At 40.3% G+C, this 23,703-nt stretch overlaps 1 protein-coding gene across 2 annotated transcripts in view; it reads right to left on the bottom strand.

Moving 5' to 3' along the window:
• LOC132378383 (cadherin-12-like) overlaps positions 1-23,703 on the bottom strand; it is a 401,775-nt gene that overhangs the window by 244,621 nt on the left and 133,451 nt on the right. For both annotated transcript variants that reach the window (XM_059945256.1, XM_059945257.1), the window contains exon 4: positions 14,667-14,786. In XM_059945256.1, coding sequence (XP_059801239.1) covers positions 14,667-14,786 — 120 coding nt within the window. The remainder of the gene's footprint in view (positions 1-14,666; positions 14,787-23,703) is intronic.

The raw sequence follows: 23,703 nt of genomic DNA, 5'->3' as shown, positions 1-23,703 counted from the left end.
TTTACAGATAAGAGACTGCTTCAGCCTTGTCAGCTCCGATCTCACTCTCTGACTATAGTGAAAGATAATTTTCTCGTACAAACCCACAGCAGAAGCAAATTGTACAAAAGGCAACCAGCATCAATAGATTTGAAACCTCAAGTTATGTGACACACTGAACAGTTGCACAATGTATAATTTTAAATTCTCGTGGATGGCTTTGCTGTCAGAATTTAATTTTTACTGATGAGTAATTCACAAAGAAACAAAAACAATTTGCTGTCTCAGTTTTGAAAACACTTTCTGTATAAAATAATGAAACATGAACTATACATTAGCTTTCTTCTCTCACATTAACAGATCTGAGGATGACTTGCTCAGGTAAGCTCCATGAATAATCAAGTGGTTGATATTTACTGATTGGTTGATATTTACTGATACATCTTGAGAGATTGCCCATAAATAAAGGATAGAGGTTAGCTGGTAGGACCTCCTTACCTCCAATGAGGGACAAAGTAATTGAAATGGGCCAGCATATCACTAGCACCAGCCTACCTGATATCAAGGACATATATACAGGAAGGTGGCAGAAAAGGTCAGTAACATCATGAAGGATTCCACCCACCTTGCTCATGGACTGTCTGTTCTACTCCCAAGAGAGAGAAGGCTGCAAAAAATCCATACCTGTTCCACCAGACTCAAAAATAGCTAGTTTTCCCAACCAGTAAGGCTGATCAACACCTCCATCCACAAACCCATACCACCACACTTACCCCACCAGTTCTTAAATATTTCTAATCAAAATCACCTTATGCATTAATACTCCTGTACCTAATGATGGTTTATGTCCCTACAATTAATCTGTGTATATATGGTACCCTATGCATTTATATTTATTGTGTATTCTTAATTATTGTGTTCTTTATCTAAATGTGTTTTTTATGCTGTATTAGATCTGGAGTAAAAATTATTTAATTCTCCTTTACACTTATGTCTTAGAAATGCTATTAACCGATCTTGAACCTTGAGCCCAAGAGTCAAACATAGGCGGGAGGATAGGCAGTAACTTTGAAAATGGATATAGAAAGCAATTGCCGAGATTACTTTGAGCTCATTGATTATAAAGCAGGCAACCAGCCTGTTGTGTATTTAATATTTCAATAATATTTGAGTAATACTGTAAATATATTGTTTAATAAAGCATTCATTGTTGTTAACATATCTTATTATGGGTTACATGTAGAAGTATGTAAATGGCATACATCATCATGCCACCACATAAGTGCGCACCTCACTTAAAGTAAAAACAAAGCTAGACTTACATTCCAGGCTCCCTTGTTTTCCTTTTCTGGACTTACCAAACATGACAGTGGTGTCTAGTAAGTGCAGTAAGACGTTTAAGTTAAAAAAAGAAAGCGCAGTGAGAAATGGTTGAGTAAAAAACAAGTGCAGTACATGCTTCTTCAGGAACAGACAAAGAAGATCAAGTTTAAGAAAGGCAGAAAATAGAAGAATGCATGGTTCATAAATAATTTGTACCGGGTGATAATAATCATTCAAAAAAAGAGCAGAAATAGCTGGCTACATTGAAAAGACTGACACATTCAGTTGCACAAAACATGACTGGATTTTGTATACTGAGGAAATACTGCAGTATTTTGAAGCAAATAAATAGCCAAAGAGAAGCGAGTACCAGTTTTGCTGAGTGCATTGGATTTAAAGGCATGAAGCTTGCTTAGATGTTTAACTGCTTCAAATAAACCAGCTGAAGTGAGCTTTTCTGTTATCATAAAAATAATACAGGAACACTTTGAATAAATCCATTGTGCATTGCAGAATGCTTTAGCTTTCATAAGCAGAATCAAAAGGAAGGGGAGTCCATTTCAGCATACGTGGCTGAATTAAAGAAATTATCTGAGCATTGTCAGTTTGGAAATGGGTTTAATGATGCAGTGAGAGATTGTTTAGTTTGTGAAATCTTATAAGAAAGCATTCAAAAATGGCTCCTAACTGCAGTACTCCTTACATTTAAAAACACAGTTTAAATAGCTGTTTCAAAGGAGACTGCAGACAGAGACACAATTGAGTTGTAGTCAGGAATGAAACTGAGTGTGAACAAAATTGGAACATTGAATCAGAAACCTGTCAGGCTGAACAAATTGTGTTATAATTGTTGCAGGGGCTCACGTACACCAGACCAATGCCAATTGAAAGGTGTAACTTGCAGAAAACACAACAGGAATAACTGTGCATAGTTCCCTGAAAGTGGAGTCTCATGTAGATAGGGTGGTGAAGAGGGCTTTTGGAACGCTGGCCTTTATAAATCAAAACATTGAGTACAGAAGTTGGGATGTAATGCTAAAGTTGTACAAGGCATTGGTAAGGCCAAATTTGGAATATTGTGTGCAGTTCTGGTCACCGAATTATAGGAAAGATATCAATAAATTAGAGAGAGTGCAGAGACGATTTACTAGGATGTTACCTGGGTTTCAGCAATTAAGTTACAGAGAAAGGTTGAACAAGTTAGGTCTCTATTCATTGGAGCGTAGAAGGTTGAGGGGGGATTTGATCGAGGTATTTAAAATTTTGAGAGGGATAGATAGAGTTGACGTGAACAGGCTGTTTCCATTGAGAGTAGGGGAGATTCAAACTAGAGGACATGATTTGAGAGTTAGGGGGCAGAAGTTTAAGGGAAACACGAGGGGGTATTTCTTTACTCAAAGAGTGATAGCTGTGTGGAATGAGCTTCCTGTAGAAGTAGTAGAGGCCAGTTCAGTTGTGTTATTTAAGGTAAAATTGGATAGGTATATGGACAGGAAAGGAGTGGAGGGTTATGGGCTGAGTGCGGGTAGGTGGGACTAGGTGAGATTAAGGGTTCGGCACGGACTAGGAGGGCCAAGATGGCCTGTTTCTGTGCTGTGATTGTTATATGGTTATATGGTTAATGTAGGACACATACAAAGAGCACACTGGGCAGACAAACATAAGTGGATTGTACAGGGAAGAGAAAAAATAAAATGATCAGTCAAGTGTCAGTCTAAAAAAAGGGCACTAGTCTGCATGTAGCTGATGAAAAATTTGACATTGATGAGAGTGACACAGGGCTGAGTAGCCTTGAGATTTACTATGTGAAAGTACCATGAGACAAGCAATATGGCTTACAGCGGAAGTTAATGGCAAATTAATTAAAATGGAATAGGACACTGGCTCTGCTGTTTTAGTCATTCCATAAAATGAATTTGATGGCATTTCAAAGACACTGAATAGAAGTTTGCAGATATCCAACTAAGAATTTATACTGAGAAAAGATCGTTCCTGTGGGAATGGCATTCGTAACAGTGAAATACATCAACTGGCAAGCCACATTGGACTAATATGAGGTAAAAACAGAAGGGTCAGGATTATGGGATCATGATTGTCTGAGACAGCTTTAACTTGATTGGAGATGCATCCATAAGTTGCATGCCATATCCTCCGTGACAGAGTCTACTTAAAGCAAATTGAGAATGGCACTGGATGATGCCATAATAGTGTTTAAGGGTGCCACTGGCAAATTCAACCATACCAATGGTATAACAGTGCCAAATGAAAATGCCATATCCGAGCTTTATCAAAACCCATCCAGTTCCTAATATCATCTGTGATAAAGTAGCCAGTGAGTTAGATCACATGGAAGCTGAAGGAATTCTTTCCAAGTTTGTATGGAGCCCATGGGCAATGCCACTGGTCCCAGTGGCTAAGAAGAATGGGTCTCACAGGATCTGTGGTGATTTTACAGTCGCCATCAACCCAGAACTGAATATAAATCAATACCTTTTGCTTAGGATAGAGGATGTCTTTGCAAACCTTTTGGGAGATAGACTTCAGCAAAGTGGACATAGCTGAGGTCTACCTACAGATGGACATGGGCAAAGAATCCAAAATGTATCTACCATAAGAACTCACAAAGAGCTTTATCACTATAATAGGCTTATTTCTAGAGAAGCATCCGCACCTGCACTCTGGCAGAAAGCTGCGGACCAGGTGCTGCAAGGCTGCCCAGACACTTGGTGTTACTTGGATAACATCATTGTTACAGGTAAGGATGATAAAGAACACCTCCAAACTCTCAAGCTAGTGTTAAAAAGATGGTGGATGAGCTGAGACACCTCTTCTCAAGAAATGTTATTCCAGAATATTTAGTCACTGACAATGGTCTACAGTTTGTTACGGGACACTTTCAGTCATTCCTGAAAAAGAATGGAATAAGACACATACACTGTACCACTCAAGCTACAAACTGCTTGATGGAAAGGTTTGTCCAGAGTCTAATGAACACACTGAGAGCAATGTCAGCAGAACACACTGCACAGACATTGAATCAGAAGCCAACCAATTTCCTTCTTGCATATTGCAATGTTACACACTCCACAACTAACATCTCACCAGCTATGTTGCTCCTGGGCCATCCCTTGCGTTCATGCTTGGATCTCCTCAAACCCAATCTCTGGAGTATGCAGGACATCTGAGACAAACATGAGGGCTCCTCAAACAAGGAGAGTTGATGTTTCACACTTGGAGAAGCAGGTGAGGGACTACAGAAGTGGTCAAAAGTGCATACTTTGAACGATTAAGGACAGAACTGGACCACTTTCCTACACAGAGGAAGTTGTGTCTGATATTATCTGGAGACAACACACAATTCAATTGACAAGAGCAGAGTCAATTATCAGAGAAGAAAGGCAGCCAGTGCTGTCAGATGCACTTCCTGCAGTGCCAGAGTCAACTCCGAAAACAACCACGCAAGTGGCCCCAGAAAATGAGATAGTTTCACAGCCATGTGACCCTTCTTGTCAGGAAAGGCATTATCCATAAGAATAAGAAAGCCTCCAGCACAATTAAATCTTCAGGCCTGGATGGGACAATTTAAGATTTACTATGCTGTGGATGTCTGTATAGTATTGCATTATACTGCATATGCATGTATATAAGTTGAAATGAATTCTATGTTGAGTGGGAGTTTACAACAATTCTGGAAGGAGGGTTGTGTATTTGATATTTCAGTAAATATTTATGTAATATTGTAAATATATTCAAGCAACACACACAAAATCTGAAGGAACTCTGATGGCAGCGCAGCATCTATGAAAAAGAGTAAACTGTTGACATTTCAGGCCAAGGACCCTTCATCATGAGAAGTTTGAGCAAGAAGGTGGGGGCAGGGGAGAAAGAAGTACAAGGTGGAAGGTGATAGGTGAAACCAGGAGAGGGAGAGGGGTGAACTAAAGAGCTGGGAAGTTGATAGGTGTAACCCCCTGGGTCACCTCAGGCTAGCTCAACTTATTCTCGTCTAGGGGGAGCAGCCTTCGACCCCGCCAAACTGGGTAATCAGCTGGTGTGGATGCTGTGTGATGTCCCCGCCTCGCCCAAAAACAGACAGTACACCATATGCGATTAAATGAGTACAATTTATAAAGGTTACTATAACTAATTAATAACGATACAGTATATATGAAGAGAAAAAATAAAGAAAAGGCGCCAAACTTATCAAAGTCCAAACCACTTCGTGCACAACCGTTGGAGCTCAATTTCGGAAGTCTTCTGGCCACCGTTCGATCCCCTCCAAACTCCTCGACTCGCAGCTCAGGACCCTCCGAGTGGTCAACCAAGCACATCTAGCTTCACCCCCTCTCCTCGGAGTACCTCCCGAACTTGGACCCCCGCTTGGGGTCCGTTCCTCGCCCAGCTTACAGCATTGCGTCCTCTCTCTCGACCCCCTCACGCTGATCTGCCCAAAAGCCCGTCAACAAAAGCTTACAGACTCAGAAGAAAGATTATTAATCTCCATTTGGTTTACAAAGGAATACCATTCTCGTTATCAGTAAATTTTAACAAACAAGCTTCCAGCACTCTCTCGCAACAAAGAAACATTCCTGTAAACAAAACAAAGAAACCCTCCTTTACATAGGTAAAAGAGATAAAGGGCTGCAGAAGGGGGAGTCTGATAGCAGACAGTAGACGTCCAGGGAAGAAAGGATGTTCAAGAAATCGATGTTGATGCCATCAGGTTGGAGGCTACCTACATGGAGCATAAGCTGCTGCTCCTGCAACTTGAATGTGGCCTCATCACGACAGTAGAGACCAAAACATTGGCTGTTCCATTGATGCTGCTTGGCCTGATGAGTTCCTCCAGCATTTTGTGTGTACTGCTTAGTTTTCCAATATCTGCAGATTTTCATTGTAAATATATTGTTTGATTTAGTGTTTTCTGTTGTTAGCACAATTCATTACAGGTTATTATGTATATGTATGTAAATGGCATACATCATTATGCCACCATGTCATACATGCACGCTTTGCTTAAAGCTAAAACAAAGTTATACTCACATTCCCAGCTCCCTTGTTTTCCTTTCAGTTAGTTTTTGGTTTTAGAGTTACAAAGCATAACAATGCCCACTGAGAACTGTCTGTCTCCCTGAAGTGCTCTGTTGCTAAACTATTTTTTTCAATCAAAATAAACTTTATTAATTATAAAAATTAGCTATTAGAACAAACCATACGATGTCTTTTCCTTATTACATTTAGAGTCAAAGCTTTCAGTACTGTTCTGTTCCATCTCTTGAAATCATTGAGACTGTTGACACTCAGGAGCCCCCTTGGGTGATATATCAAAGGTTTCAATCATACATTCAACATCAGAGAAATGTATACAATATACATCCTGAATTGCTTCTTCTTCACAACCATACACGAAAACAGAGGAGAGCCACCAAAGAATGAATGACAGTTAAATGCTAGAACCCCAAAGTCCCCCACCCAGCTCCCCTCCCTCCCGCACGTAATTGCCAGCAATTAACAACATTAATTGCAACACAGCATGGGTCATAAATGGCTAACTGCAGATCAAGCTTACCTAAACTGTTTAATGCAAGCCGACAACTTTTAAAGAGGCTAGTGTCAGTAGCAAAGCTGGAAGTAATTTTATTTTTTTAATGTTAAAGCATGGACTAGGCTCAGCAGCCTACCTATTTAACCCTGCCTAGACTAATCACATGACAATTTACAGTGACCAATTAAACTACTAAAGGGTACATCTTTGGATGCTCATGGGAAGGTCATACAAACTCAGCGATGAAGCTGAGCTCCAAGCTCTGACACCCAGGCTGTAGAGGGAACATTGAGGAAGGGCATTTGGTAATAAAGGCTGTTCTGTTCAGATATTGAATGACATGACGTAGGAGATGCTAAATGCGGAGCTTTGGTTTCATTTATTCGCATGATTCAAGATTCAAGATTGTTGAATGTCATTTCCAGCACACAAGCATAAAGAAGAACAAAATAATCATTACTCTGGATCCACTGCAGCACAAAAATAACACACAATAAGATAAAGAATACACTAGTAAAAACACAATAAATATAAATGCTTAAGACAGCTTATGTACATAGGTTGATTGTGCGTTTATAAAGTACCACTAGGCAGATGTGTGCCCATATGTAAGGTGACTGGCAGGAATTGATAAAGTCGTGGAGGTGGGGTGGAGGTGCTGATCAGACTTACTGCTTGGGGAAAGTAGCTGCTTTCGCTTCTGCTGGTCCTGCTGTGGATGCTAAGTAGCCTCCTCCTCAATGGGAGTGAGACAAACAGTCCATGAGCGGGGTGAATGGAATCCTTCATGATATGACTGGCCCTTTTCCGGCACCTTTCTATATGTCCTTGTTGGCACGTAGGTCGGTGCTGGAGATGCACTGGGGCCCGCCACAGTGCAGGTTCCATATTATCCAGTGATGCAGCATTTTAGGATGCTCTCTGATGTGCATCTGTACAATGACATGGGCATAGTCCATCTCCCTTCAGCCTGCTCCGAAAGTAGAGCCATCGGTGAGTTCCCTTATTATGTAGAATGAGTCCTGGGGCCAGGAGAGGTTGTGCAAGATGAGCGCTCCATTACAGTTTCCACTGCTTTGCCGCCAATGTTACACCTGAAACTGAAGGGGTTCAATATCCGTGCGGGCAGATTTGCTAGAACTAATTTTGCAGCAGGGTGGGAACCAGCAATATTAGGGCAGGTAGTATACAAGTAGATGCACTGAGTAATGAATCTGTGAGGAAGGACAGGCAGATGATTGGACAAAATTGCAATCCATGGGATAAGGTGAATTGTCACATGGGAGCAAAAATGAAAAGGTTGATGAATACAAGGCCGAAGGTGTCATACTTGAATGCTTATAGAATACAGAGTACAGAATAAGGCAGATGATCTTGTAGTGCAGTTAGGGATTGGCTGGTATGGGCATCACTGAGTCATGTCTGGAAAAAAGGTCATAACTGGGAGCTTAACATCCAAGGTATAACAAAAAGGACAGGCAGGTGAGCAGAGGGGCTGAGGTGGCTCTGTTGGGAAAGAAATGAAATCAAATCTGTAGGAAGAGGTGACATTGGATCAGAAGATATTGGTACAGTTAAGAAATTGCAAGGGAAAGACACCCTGATATGAAAAATATACAGGTTCTGAACAGTAGCTAGGATGTGAGGTACAAATTACAATGGGAGATATTAAAGGCATTTAAGAGGGCAATATTACAACAGTCATGGGGGCTTTCAATATGCAGGTAGATTGGGAAAATCAGGTCAGTGCTGGATCCCAAGAGAGAAGATTTGCGGAATACCTATGAAATGGCTTCTTAGAGCAGTTTGCCCACTGGGCAATGCAATTTTAGTTGGTTGTTAAGTAATAGAACAGATTTGATTAGAGATCTTAAAGTAAAAGAACTCTTTGGAGGCAATGATCATAAGATGATAGAATTCACCCTGCAGCTTGAGAAGGAGAAGGAATAAAGTGATAAGATAATTTTCTAAATGGGAAGAAAATTTAAAAATCAGAGCTGCAAAAAGGGACTTGGAAGGCCTTATGTAGGACTCTATACAGGTTAACTTGCAGGTTAGGCTGATGGTAAGGAAGGCAAATGCAATGTCAGAGTTTGTTTCAAGAGATCTAGAATATAAAAGCAAGAATGTAATGCTGAGGCTTTATAAGGCATTTGTCAGTCTGTAATTGAAGTATTGTGAGCAGTTTTGGGCCCCTTATCTAAGAAAAGTTGTACTGGTTTTGGAGAGGGTCTAGAGCAGGGGTCGGCAACCCGCGGCTCCGGAGCCGCATGCGTCTCTTTCATCTCTGTGCTGCGGCTCCCTATGGCTTTGGAAAATAAATGATGAGTATTTAATTAAAATGTATTTTGTTAGTTTGTTAGTTTTTGAAATGTAATTCTAAATTTGAAGATTATGGTGAACTTGTACAATCTAAATAAAACGTGTTTTTTGTCACTATTAATATACGTCACCACGGCCAATGCCTGACACCTGCCAGTGCGCGATTTCTTTAATTTTTCGATCCAAGGTAGGCTAACTATGGAGAATTCTAAAAAAAGAAAAGTGACTGAAGAAAACAGAACATTTAATGATACGTGGGCAGATTCATTTGCTTTCACTGCTGACGAGACTGGTTTACCGGTATGCTTAATATGCAATGAGAAACTAGCAAACAACAAAGAGTCAAAAGTCGCAAGACATTTCCAGAATAAACACGGAGCCTTTGCTCAAAAATATCCGGATGGAGATGAGAGAAAAAAAGCCATTTCGGAACTGATGCAGAAGGTTGATCTGAGCAAAAATCATTTCAAGAAGTGGATGACGTCTGGAAAATCAACGACATATGCTAGTTTTGTTGCCGCTCAGGAAATAGTCAGGCACGGGAAGCAGTTTACAGATGGTGAGTATATAAAAGAATCTTTCATTAAGATTTCAGAACATCTATTCACGGACTTTAAAAACAAGAGTGAAATTATGCAGAAAATCAGGGATATGCCCCTCTCTGCAAAGACTGTCAAAGACAGAACCATAAAAATGGCAGAAGGCATCACAAGACAGCAAATTAAAGACATCAATTCAGCTGTGGCCTACTCGATTGCCTGTGATGAGTCTAAAGACAAAGGTGATATTGAACAAATAGCGCTGTTCTGCCGGTATGTAAACTCTGCCGGGCCACAGGAAGAAATGATTGAGTTGAGACCTCTAAAAGGCCAAACACAGGGGGAGGACATCTGTGAGGCTGTCTTGAATTGTTTAAGAGCCAAAGGAATAAAGACCACCCACCTGGTGTCAGTAGCTACGAATGGGGCACCTAGTATGACAGGAGCACACAAGGGATTTGTGGCTTTACTGCAGAAGTCGCTGGACAGAAAGCTGCTGACTTTTCACTGCATCTTGCACCAAGAGGCACTGTGCGTTCAAACATTTCCTCCGGAATGCACAGAAATAATGGATGTTGTCATTCAGATTGTCAATAAAATAATGGCAAAAAGTTTAAATCACCATCAATTCCGTTTGTTACTGGACGAGCTGGAAAACGCATATTCTGATCTCCTGCTGCACAACAAAGTCCGGTGGCAGTCAAGAGAGGAGGTGCTGAAACGCTTTGTCGCGTGTCTGGAGGAAGTGAAAACTTTCCTGGGCAGCAAAGGGCTCACCTTTCCAGAGCTGGAACAGCCAGAGTGCCTGGAAAAGCTACACTTCATGGTAGACATGACAGCGCACCTGAACACGCTGAACACAGCTCTTCAGGGGAAAGGACGCACAGCCCTGCACATGTTGGAGGATGTCTTGGCATTCGAGCGCAAGTTGACAGTGCTTGCCAGAGATTTACAGAAAAGCACATTGACTCACTTCACCAATTTGAGAGAGTTCAAACAAGCTCACGACATGATAAATTCAGAGTATTTGCATTCTGCAATCATCACAATGCAAACATCATTTAGGAAATGCTTCTGTGAGTTCAGAGAGGAAAAAAACACATTATCCTTCCCGGTCACTCCCCTAAGCATCGATCCATCACTACTGAATACGACTGCATTGGCAGGTATGAGTCAACCTGATCTTGAGATGGAACTGGCCGACAGAGCCGACAAAGACATATGGGTGTCCAAGTTTAGACGCTTGACAGCAGACCTTGAAGATGTTGCCCATCAGAAGGCCGTTCTTGCTCAGAATCACAAATGGAGTGATATTGAAAACCTCCTCCAACCGGACAAACTTGTGTTCGAATCATGGAATGCTATCCCCGACATTTATGTAAACATTAAAAAGTATACGCTTGGAGTCCTGTTGATCTTTGGATCCACATATATATGTGAGCAGGTGTTTTCCAACATGAACTTTATTAAAAACAAACATCGTGCACGCCTCACAGATGACAGCTTGCGATCCTGTGTAAAGATGAAGGTGACTTCATACAGCCCTGATGTGCAGACGCTGTGCGCTGAGGTCCAGGAGCAGAAATCCCATTAACCAAGTATGATAAATATTTAATTGCTTATTATTTTACGTATATGCATTTTTTTTCCTTGTTCAGTGAATTAGCCCTTTTATTTTTCAGGTTGACAGCTGGCTGACGTTATTTTTGGTTTGCTGCTGGCGGACAATTTAAGTTCGGCGTTTTTCATAAATACAAGAAGGACTCAAATAGACATTGAATATTTTACTTAAAAGTAACCTTCAACCAAACGTCTTTTTTTCGGAGTTCAAAATGTTTTTGTTGCATGCAGAAATGTAATTTCGTTTTCTCTGCAGGAGTTCATCGATTTCATAAATGCAACACATTATAGTTTGTTTATACATAGCATAAAGGCAAAGAAAACATTGTATGCAGTGTTATTTCATTTTAAATGTCAAACGGGTTTCGTGGCTCCCAGTGTTTTCTTTTCTGTGGGAGACGGGTCCAAATAGCTCTTTCAGTGGTAAAGGTTGCCGACCCCTGGTCTGGAGGAATGTCACAAGAATGCTTCTGGGAATGAAAGGGTTAATGTATGATGAGCATTTGATGGCTCCAGGCCTGTACTCACAGAAGTTCAGAATAATGAGAGGGAATCTCATTAAAACCTTTTGAATATTAAAAGGCCCAGATGGAGTGGATGTGGAGAGGATGGTTCCTGTAATGGTCTCATCCAGGATAAGAGGGCACTGCCTCAGAATAGAGAGATGTCGATTTAGAACAGATATGTGGAGGAATTTCTTTAGAGGGCAGTGAATATGTTGAATTCATTTCCACTGATGGCTGTGGAGGTTAAGTTATTGGGTGTATTTAAAGCAGAGGTTGATAGGTTCTTGATTAGTCAGGGAACCAAATGGGGAGAAGGTAGGAGAAGGTAGGGATAGTAAATCAGCCATGATGGAATGGCAGAGCCAACTCAATAGGTTGAATGGCCTAATTCTGATGCTATATCTCATTGTCTTATGGTAAAGAGGGATGTGAGTGTTGCTATGATGTGAGTTTTTTTACGATGGTATATTTAATGAAATTAAAAGTGGTTGGGCAAAATCAAAACGCCTGAGTGAAATGGATACCATGCTTGACTAATGTTATGTGGAAGTTAGTTTACTTGTCAGTTGAAAGCCATTTCTAAAGTGCTGGTCATTGATTGGCCCTGTTGAAGAATGCAGCAGCTCTTTCCTATTGGTTGTCTTGTGTGCTAGGGCATCGGTATCCAGTTTCAGGAACCTCAGGAGTATAAGAATAGCACGTGTGGGCAGGCTCGGTTTCTTTCCTTCTGTCTCCAGGGACTCCTCTGCACACTGAGATCGTGACCAGTGCTGAAAAACCAGCTAAGTATCTGTTTGTTAAATATTTTGTTTTCTAGTTTGTGTAACTTAGAGACACTTAGATGTTTGGTCATATTTTTTTATTACTTGTAAATAAATGATAAATATGCTTGTTCGTAATCAGTATCTTCCGTCTTGCCACCAAAGTGGTGAACCTGCTGCCACATTACAACTAGCCTATTGGAGACCTTTGAAAATGGAAGTCCTCCTAGTTCTGAAGTAGGGCTGAATTAACCATGGCATCTGCAAGCAATATCCATTTGCTACCTAAGCTTCAAGCTAAGCCTACTGTCCGACCCATTTTTTTTCTCTGCAATGAACTCTAGCAGGCAAGCAAGCGAAGAAGCCAGATTTAATCAGCAAATTGGCCCTGATCTAATTAAAGATCAGTACAATTACATGGGGATGAGTGGGATACTGCCAGTCCTGTATTCCATCTTATGTTACAACACATGTCGAGTTCATTTCCCTTGACACACTTATATATGAAAAAAAAATATGAAAATGAGTGTAAATTCTCTAATTGACTCCCAGTATCCACAGAATACCTTAATATTTACAGGAATTGTAATAGGAAATAATCCTCGATTATTAGCAATACATATACAATATTGCAGTGGTTGCCTGTTGTATTTGCTTCTGAACTTCAGTTGTGTTGATTTCAATGGGATATAATTTTAGAAACATCTCACCAAAGAGTGCTGAATCTGTGGAATTCCAGAGGGTGATGAATATGTGAAATTCATTGCCAGAGATGGTTGTGGAAGCCAAGGCATTGAGTATATTTAAAGCGGAGGTTGACAGGTTCTTCATTAGTAAGAGAGTCGAAGATTTCAGGGAGAGAAGGCAGGAGGATGGGGTTGAGAGAGATAATAAACCAGCCAAGATGGAGCAGACCTGCATAGTTAAATCGCTTAATTCTGCTCCTACATCTAATTGATTCATTTAATGAAAAGCAACTATTGAAAAGTGTGTATTTGGCACAATACACAAAGGTCAAATTTCTACCACTGTGGCTTTCTGCCCTGGATTCTGCACCAGGGAAAATAGGTCCCACAATATTATTTTTGTTTTGGTTCAAACAACTTGATCACCACTATCTTCAAATATCAAGTCTCGAGGAATATTTGCCAAGTATATGTCAACAGATTTCCCAAAATATTACTAGATGCACTGTATTACTGATACTTTGGACACAAGACCACAAGAAATTAGGACCAGGAATAGGCTACCAGACCTCTCAAACCTGCCTTGCAATTCAATACAGCAGATCAATGCTGGTCTCAACTCTTCCTCTTTCCCATTTCTCCATAACCCGCAATTCACTGATGTTTGAAAAATATAGCTTTGGACAGCTCTGTTTAATATAATCAGAAGGAACCCACCACCCCTCCCAATTTGCTCCTTTGGTCTACTTTTGGAGATGGTAGATCTTTACAAATCCAAGTTTTCAGCATGTCAACTGTACCCTGTCCCTGTACAATGCCAGAATCTACTAAATAGGATTTTGACTTGGGGGATGGAGTGTGTGTGTGTGTGTGTGTGTGTGTGTGTGTGTGTGTGTGTGTGTGTGTGTGTGTGTGTGTGTGTGTGTGTGTGTGTGTGTGTGTGTGTGTGTGTGTGTGTGTGTGTGTGTGTGTGTGTGTGTGTGTATATACACACACTAGGTACAAGATCTGGATTGACTTTGGCAATGGGATGCTGAAGTTAATGTTGCAGAATTGAATGCGCTTTATTTCACATGAAATATTAAGCCAAGATCCTGGTAGTGCTAACAGTTGGATGCAAATATCCCACGGAATAATTTGAGAAAGAGTAGGATGGTTGCTATAGATACCCTGGCTAATAATTAACCTCCCAATCATCATCACTGAAAGAACTTAACTGGTCATACCAGATCTTGCAGTGTGCAAATTGAGATTTTATGTTCAATTCTCTGGAGGACGAATTAAACTCACAACTGAGTGGCCTTAGTAACAAGATGGTATTACTCAGCCAGGTTAAATGGGAAAAAAATGGAAATGGAATCAGTTACTTCAATGGAACAAATTACCTGTTTTGGGATCCACAGAAAAATAGGGCTGTCCTTGCAGGATACTGTACACCACTCTTGCACTGTTGCCATACGTAGGATCATCTGCATCCGTGGCTGTTATCTGAAGTACGAAGGAACCTGAGGAAAACAGTTCAATATTGTCACTGATTAATTCTCACAACAAGATTACGTAGTGCAGAAAGAACGCAAGAACAAGCCTTCCCATTACCTGTAAACAGAAGAAATATAGACATGCTGAAATAAAGGGAAACTTAAATGTCGTATCTTAATTCTTTGGTATCATATTATATTTTGAATAACTTAGCAGGGTAGTGGCCCTAATTAGATTAACACTAGGTCATAAACAAAGACTGGAAAATATAAAGCTCAAAGTAGAAGACCGTTAAACCGAATGGCTTTAATTTTAAGTATATTCCATGTGCTTGTTCATCAACAAAGGCAGAAAATCAGAGGGGAAGAAAATCATTAGGAACAGACCTCCCCAGTCTAAACTTGCATCACATCAGACAAAAGCACAGTAATATTGAGAGTTTTGTCAAAGAACATCAATGGCCCATATCGCTTTCCTATTAAGCAGGTGCTACCCATTGAACCATGACTGATACCCAATAGACAAGTGGGGTATGTTTGTCAATAAATTCACAATTGATTTCTGCATCATAGGGTTGAGTTTTAATTAGCTGAAGACTTGAGCACCAATAGCTGCACTCATGAAATGCTGTGCCATCACTGGTTCAACCAGTGTCAATCTGAGATACGAAGGGAAATGGATCTTTCCTACTTACTTTTGAAACCTCCGATAGTTTTAAAAGCCTGAATTCAAACTCTCTGCAACATCCTTTTCCCCTAAGGATAACAACCTGGACTATCCACCTTCAATGCTAAACTTTTTCCATTTCTGTCAACATCCTCATAAACTATCTTTACATCGCCTAATTTCAAATGTCACCTGTTCTATAATGTGAGGTCCAGAACACAGTACAACACCTACGCTATGGCCAATCTAATGCTGTATACAGTTCTGCATAAAGTTTGTTTTTCTACTCTAAGCCTTGACTACTAAAGCAAGCATCTCAATGACAACTTGCACCTTTGCACCCCAGTTATATGCAGCTAAATCTGAAATCTAACACTGCCTTGTCTTCTCCTGTTTCCCTTGTTTTTGTACTTACAGTATGACAACACAGAAGCAGTTCTTTGGCCCATCTAGTCAATGCTGACCAGGATCATACCCCTCCTAACTTCGCTGGTCCATGTAGCTGACCAAACTTCTCTTAAACGCTACAATTAAATCTGCATCTACCAGTTCTGCTGGTAGCTCGATCCACACTCTGAGTGAAGGAGTTTCTTCACAGATTCTCTTTACCTCTTTAGAACAGAGGTAAGGAGGATTTTTTTTTAGCCAGAGAGTAGCAGATCTGTGGAATGCTCTGTCACAGACTGCAGTGTAGGCCAAGTTCCTGGGTATATTTAAGGTGTGAGTTGATCGTTTCCTGATTAGTCAGGGCATCAAAAGCTATAGTGAGAAGGCAGGTATATGGGGTTGAGTGAGATCCGGGATCAGCCATGAAGGAATGGTGGAACAGACTTGATGGGCTGAATAGCCTAATTCTGCTCCTAGTTCTTATGGTGTTATGGTCTATTCCCCTGGAATATTTTGCCTTTCATTCTAAATCTAATTCTAGTCTCACCCAATTTGAGGGAAAAACCCTGCATGCATTCACCCTATCTACACCCTCATTTGTTTATACATCTGTAAGACATCCCCTCATTTTCCTACATTCCAGGGAATAAAGTCCTAAGCTGTTCAGGCTTTCCCTAACTCAGATTCTCAAGTCCCAGCAATAGCCTTGTCACACTTTGTTTTCCTTCTGCCCGTACGATAAACTAATTTAATGTAGACACGTAATTCCAAGTCCCTCATCCATTCACCTGCCTAACTCATTACTGGTGGAGAAATGAGAAGTCACAGGTAATTGTACAGTGTGCTTTATTTTCAGGAACAATGCTTTCTCTAAGATAACAGGCTGCTTTGTACAACAGCTGTACAGAAGGAACATTACTGGAATGTGGCATTAATTACATAGAATTACTGAAAAAATTACAGCAAGAAACAGACCATTCAATCTAACAAGTTCACAAGGCTCCTCCCACTCTATTTCACCTATCCCAATATATCTTTTTTCAATTCCTTTGATCACCATGGCAAGTTATATATTATAATCACTTTCTAGGTAAAACAGGATTGTCCGGATTAGTGATTATCTTATATTTATGGCTCCCATGTTTTTATTTGTTTGCTCATAGAATATGGATAAAATTGGCAGGCTGGTATATATTGCTCACCCCTACCCACTAAGCCCAGTGACTTGCTAAGCCTCTTTAGGCAGCAGGTAAGAATCAGTCACGTGGGTGGGCTTGGAATGACGCATTGGCCAGACAAGAGCAAGAGAATTTCCTCCCTGAAATGCATTAGTGGACCATAAAAGTTTTAACAACAAACCACTAATTTCAAAATACAGTGTTTAAATTAAATTTATTATCAGGGTAGCACATGTCATCAAATTCATTTTCTTGCAGGCATTCACAATAGTAAAAAGAATAAGGATGGGATCAATGTAAAAGAACAAAAAAAGACTAACAAGCAACAAATGTGCAAATGAAGACAAACTGCAAAAACAAAAAGAAACAATAAATAAACAAACAAACAAGTAAATAAATACATAATACGAAGGACATGAATTGTGGGTCATAGAACCCTTGAAAATGAGTCCACAGGTTGTGTTCAATGATCTGTTCAGTGTTACGGTGAGTGAAAATGTCCACATTGGTTTAGGAGCCTGATAGTTGAAGAGTAATAATTGTCTCTGAACTTAGTGGTATGTTACCTAAGGTTCCTGTACCTCCTTCCTAATGGTAGCTGCAAGAAGACAATATGGCCTAGACGGCCAGGGGCAGCTTTCTCTTGGCAGTGCTCAAAGGTGGGAAGGGCTTTTCCTGTGATGAACTTGGCTATACCCATTAATTTTTGTGGGCAGTTCATGAAACCATTTTCCACCTCCCATCCAATTTTAATTAATTGACTGCATTTCAAATGTCTTACTACTTTGATGGGCTTTGCACTTATGTTTACAAGTTTTTAGTCTGACCTTCTGCAATATGAATAATTTAACCACCCCACAATATCATTACAGTTGTGCTACAAGTGATGCTAAACCCAACTGACAGGTAACAGCGTACACTAGAAATCTCATGCCACTTGCCCTTAGGGGTCAAACTGAGCTTTGATTTTTAATATTCTGTACTTCAGCTTCAATAAACTGCATTGCCAAAATTCCAAAATCAAATCTGCCATGCAGGTTGATAATGTGGTTCGGAAGGTACATGGTGTGTTGGCCTTCATTAGTCAGGGGATTGAGTTTAAGAGCTGTGAGGTAATGTTGCAAATCAATAAAACTCCGGTTAGATCACATTTGGAATATTGGTCATTTCATTATAGGAAGGATGTGGCAGGTTTATGAATGGGACAGAGGAACTCAGCAGGCCATCTATGGAGAAAATGACCTCCTCCAGCATTTTGTGTGTGTTGCTCAGATTTCCAGCATCTGCAGACTTTTTTTCTCTTGTTTGAGATTTACCAGGATGATACCTGGATGGGAAAGCATGACTGTTGAGGATAGGTTGGGTGAGGTAGGATGAGAGGTGACCTGATAGATTCAGGGCCACCAAACAGTCCTTCCAGGTGAGGCAACATTTCACTTGTGAGTCTGTTGGGGTCATCTGTTGCAGCCGATGCTCCCAGTGCAGCCTCCATCAGTGAGACCCGATGCAGATGGGGGGACCGCTTTGTCAAGCAACTCCGCTCCATCCACCACTACAGACAGGATCTCCCGGTTGCCACCCTCTTCAACTCTGCTTCACATTCCCATTTGAATATGTCCATGCATGGCCTCCTCTACTACCATGAGGCCAAACTCAGGTTGGAGGAGCAACACCACATATACCGTCTGGGTAGTCTCGAGCCCCTTGGTATGAACATCGAATTCTCGAACTTCTGGTAATTCCCTCCCTCTCCCTTCCACCATATCACTTTCACTCTGCCTCCTCTTCTAGCTGCCTATCACCTCTCTCATGATTCTACCTTCTTCTACTACCCATAGTGCTTCCCCCTTAGATTCCTTCTTCACCTCTCCTGCCTATCCCCTCCCTGATTCCCCTCCCCCACCCCTTGATCTTTCCTCTGATTGGTTTTCCACCCTCCCCTCACCATCTTTATAGGGCCCCTGCCCCCTCCTTCTTCAGTCCTGATAAAGGGTCTCAGCCCGAAACATTGACTGCTCATTTCAACAGATGTTGCCCAACCTGCTGAGTTCATCCAGCTTGTTTGTATGTGTTGACCTGATAGAGTTGCACAAAATGATAAGAGGCATAGTTTGAGCTGATAGCTTCTTTTTCACGGGGTGGAAATGCCTAATACAAGGGGGCAAAACTTTAAAGGATTGAGAATGAAGTATAGGGGGACATCAGAGGCTAGTTTCTTTACACAAAGAGTGGTAGGTATGTGGAATGTGCTGTCAATAGTGGTGGTTGAGGTAGATATATCAGGGACATTTAAAAGACTCTTAGATAGGTACAAGGATGAAGGAAAAGTAGAGGGCCATGTGGGATGAAAGGGTTAGATTGATCCTGCAGCAGATAAAGGGCTGGCACAACATTGTGGGCTGAAGGACCTGTATTGTGCTGCACTATTCTATGTTTTAAATATGCCTGATATCATCCAAAGACACAATTAACGAATAAAGCTGTCGTCCACAAGCAAGGACAAAGCAACAGTCATCCATATTATTCATGTACTGTACATGTCTTGACTCCTAGTTTTAGTGAAAGTGGTTAGCTAGTGGTCAACTGTGGGAGTACCCTGCTCCAGGGTACTTTTGTGGTTCAAGAAAGTTACTCACTATCATCTTCTGAAAGGCAAACTGGGACATACAATAAAAGACATTGGTGCCAGCATACCAGTAATGAATAAAGTATATTCTGGGTTAGCTGTGTGCAAAAAGAACAGTTTCAAGAATGGCATATATTGCATTTCACTCAGGTGTAATAACAACTCTCTGATTTGATTTGAACATTTAGATTCAATGTACACTACAGAAATTTTGAATTATGATGTAGCACCACTTATATTAGATGTGGTTCTAAACTACTATATATAATTTAAACACCAGAATTATTGGACTGAAATTAAATGAGAATAAAATTGAGATAATGAGGTATGGATGATGCGAATGAAAAATGTGAGTAGTGCTTGAAGACCACTCATCCATTAGAGCAGAATTTTATGCTCACATTTCTGCAAAGTATAATTGCACTGGATTGAATAAGTGGCAGAAAAATTAATATGCAAGCAGCGAAAAAAAAAACAAGAAAAGGGTTTTAGCTGAATGAAGGAGGCAGAGAGTCAAGGAGAACTTTCATTATAGCAAAAATAAAATTCAGTGGTAAAGTTATCCTACTAATAATTCCCAAAGATCTGAAATATTGATAGCAAAATGACAGAAACAAGAAGTAGACTCCTGAACAAAAAGTAAGCTACCATGGCCAATCTTAAATTTTGTCATATTTCAACCATTTATAATTACAATCCCTTTAAGTCCTCAGCCAGATCCCATTTAACAAATGAGAGCTATCCATCTCATATCAGTGAATTGTGAGCATTAAAGCAAGATTAATCAGCAATTCGTTTATTGAGTAAGGGTGACAGCAGAAGGGGTCAAGAAAATTTGGCAGCTCATTTCGGAAACTAAGCCTGTGGCTAGGACGTAACCATGAAGAAAAATGATGTGGGAAGAATTTATGTTTGAATACAGGATTCTGCAAATACTGAGGAATCCAGATCAAAGCACACAAGATGTTGGAGGAACTCAGTAAGTCAGGCAGCATCTATGAAGAGGGATAAACAGTCAATATTTCAGGCTGAGACACTTCATTAAGACTGGAAAGGAAGGGAGAAGATGCAAGAAAAAGGAGGGGTTCCCTTCCTCCACCATTGACATTGCCCTCACTCTCATCATCTCCATTTCCCAGATATCCACCCTTAACATATCTTTCCCCTCTTAACAGGGATAGAGTTCCTCTTGTCCTCACCTATCAGTCCATAAGCCTCTGCATCCAACATAATCATTCTCCACAACTACTGCTATTTTTAATTGCACCCTATATCAAACACATCTTTATTTCCCTCTCCCCCCCCCCCCATTCACTGCTTTCTGCAAGGATCGTCGCTTCTTAATTCCCTTGTCCATTTATCCCTCCTGTCACTTAACCCCACAAGCAGAAGACATGCTAGAACTGTCCATTCACCAGTATGTCCTGGTGGCCAATCATTTTAATTCCAATCCTCATTCCCATTTGGACACGTCCATCCATCACCTCCACTTCTGCCAAGATGAAACCATTCTCATATTGGTGGAGCAACCCCTCATATTCCATCCAGGGAGCCTCCAACCTGATAGCATGAACATTGATTTCTCTAACTTCTGTTAACTTCTCCCCCTGTTGTACCTCGTCTTCAGTTCCACACTCTGGCCCCTCAGTACCTCTTCTCCTCACCTGCCTCTTCAACTTCTCTTGGTGCCTTTCCTTCTTCCCTTTCTCCTATGATCCACTCTCCTCTCCTATCAGATTACTTCTTCTCCAGCCCTTTACCTTTTCCAACTATCACCTCCCTGATTCTTACTTCATCCAACCTCCCCCACCCACATAGCTTCACCTATCACCTAACTTGTACTCCTTCTCCTATCCCCGCATTTTTATTCTTGCATCTTCCACCTTCCTTTCCAGTGCTGATGAAGGGTCTTGGCCTAAAGCATTAACCGATTATTCCTCTGCTGTGTTCCTCCAGCTTTTTGTGTGTGTAACTTATTTGGACACTTCTTATGAATAAATGCATTAGTTCCTTCAAAGGCCACTGTTTGCCTTATCATGTATTAGTGTTTTGGCTCTTGGAACTAAGTATGAAGATCCTACTGATTAGCTTAGCTGATACCTGCCTTACTCAAGTAGCCCTGTAGACATTTAACATCAAGGAATATAGGCAAGAGTAAGACACACAACCCCTCATTATTCCTTGCCAATCAATAGATTATCTTCTGTCTCAGATATGCTTTCCTGCACCTTGCTCTATTCTAAAATGTTGCAAATTTAAGTATATAAAACATAAGAATTAGAAACGGAAAGAGTTATGGTGGCCCTGCAAACCTCCTTACTCATACATTAAGGATTAAGCTTGTTCTGATGTACGTGTCCTCTACTTCCCTTTTTGAGATCAAGATTATCAATCTCAGCCTTGAATATGTTCCACCATTGAATAACAACAATTCGCAGAGAAAAATTCTTTATCCTCACCTCAATCCTGTTTAGCCAAAAACTTAACCTAGTTCTAGACCATCCAGATTGAGGAAACTCATTATCCATCCTGTCAGTTCTTCCCAGAATCTTGAATGTTACAATTTTAATAGATACTCTATTTCTGTAGATGTGGAGGTAATACTGTACACAGTACACTAGATAAAGTCCCAGCAAAGCTCTATAGAACTTCAGTAAGATTCCCATTCCCACAATAGATAGGCTGGATGTGGAAAGAAGTTCAATCTCATTGCTGCACAACTTAGCAACTTTTCTAAGTTGTGTTGCTTTCCTTGGAGCAAACTGAGGAGTGTTCGGAGGCGGGCGCTGATGCTTTTTTGCTGGTGGGGTGGGGGTAGTGGATCATTGCTTTGCTGCTGCTTTTGTGGGGGGGGAGCTCGGGTAGCTTTAGGGTTCTAACATTTAATTGTCGTTCATGCTTTGGGACTCTCCTCTGCTTTTGTGGATGTTTGCGAAGAAAAAGAATTTCAGGATGTATATTGTATACATTTCTCTGACATTAAATGTACCTGTTGAGTTTTAACTGAACTGTGTAACATAGTGAAAAATTCAGACAGGGAAAACAAAAGGAAGCTACAAATGAAGAGGAATGAATTGGCAGAGAGAGATATGAAAGCAGCTGAAGAACAAAATTCATTCAACAAGAGATGAGGCTCAAAAACACCACTTCTAATTTTTTCTAAATTTAAACATAACATTGGTTGAGAGAACCAATTAAATACAGTGGGAGGATTAATTTCCTTCCAATTCAACAATATAGATCTTCTAGCCATCAGAGTTAGAAATGCAATCATTCGACGGGCAGAAGAAGATAAATGCAGTGAGTCTAACATTGGTAAACCAAAAATTGTGGTAATAGGATGAGGCTCTATTAAATTTCTATTAAATTTGAAAAGTTATGGAGACCATTTATTCAACATTTTCATATGATGTAATATGACCCTGTTCCAAGATCATTTGATATCCCAGCTTTTAGCTTATGTATGTTGAGAGGACCGGAAGTGACGGCATTGATGAATATTTATTCTTGTGAGATATTATAAACAGCCCCTTTTTTTTCCTTTCTTTTTTCAATGCTTTTTTTCTTCTTTTTTTGCTTCTTTTTTCTACTTTATTAGTTATTAGATTAGTAGATTAGCTAATTTTGCATTATATATATATTTTTTCTTTTTTCTGTTTTTTTATATAGTATATTATGAAATATTTAGACTTACCATGTTCATACATATACTGTATGGTTTATGTCTTGGTAAACTTATTTATACTGTAACTATTGTTTATGTCTTTTTTCATCTGTAATGGAATTTGTGTGTTTGTAATCTCTTTATTAATATATCATTTGTATTCTGTCCATATTATTAATAATAATAAAAAGAATTAGAAAGAAAAGAAAGAGATGAGGCTCAGGAGCTCACTGCCTGAGATGGGTGGATGAACATGTGAAGTGCTAGAACATGCATGACTCTCTACCAGGTACTGATATACTGGGAAATGGGATAAATTTGCTGTCCATGTTGGTAGCATGGACACAATGGGCTGAAAGTCCTTATTCAGCACTGTCATTGCTTATGATTTTAAAATTTCTAAACTCTATGAAAGCACAGAC

The sequence above is a fragment of the Hypanus sabinus genome, chromosome 20 (assembly GCF_030144855.1).
Source record: "Hypanus sabinus isolate sHypSab1 chromosome 20, sHypSab1.hap1, whole genome shotgun sequence".
NCBI lineage: Eukaryota > Metazoa > Chordata > Chondrichthyes > Myliobatiformes > Dasyatidae > Hypanus > Hypanus sabinus.
This window is presented reverse-complemented; position numbering and strand designations above follow the sequence as displayed.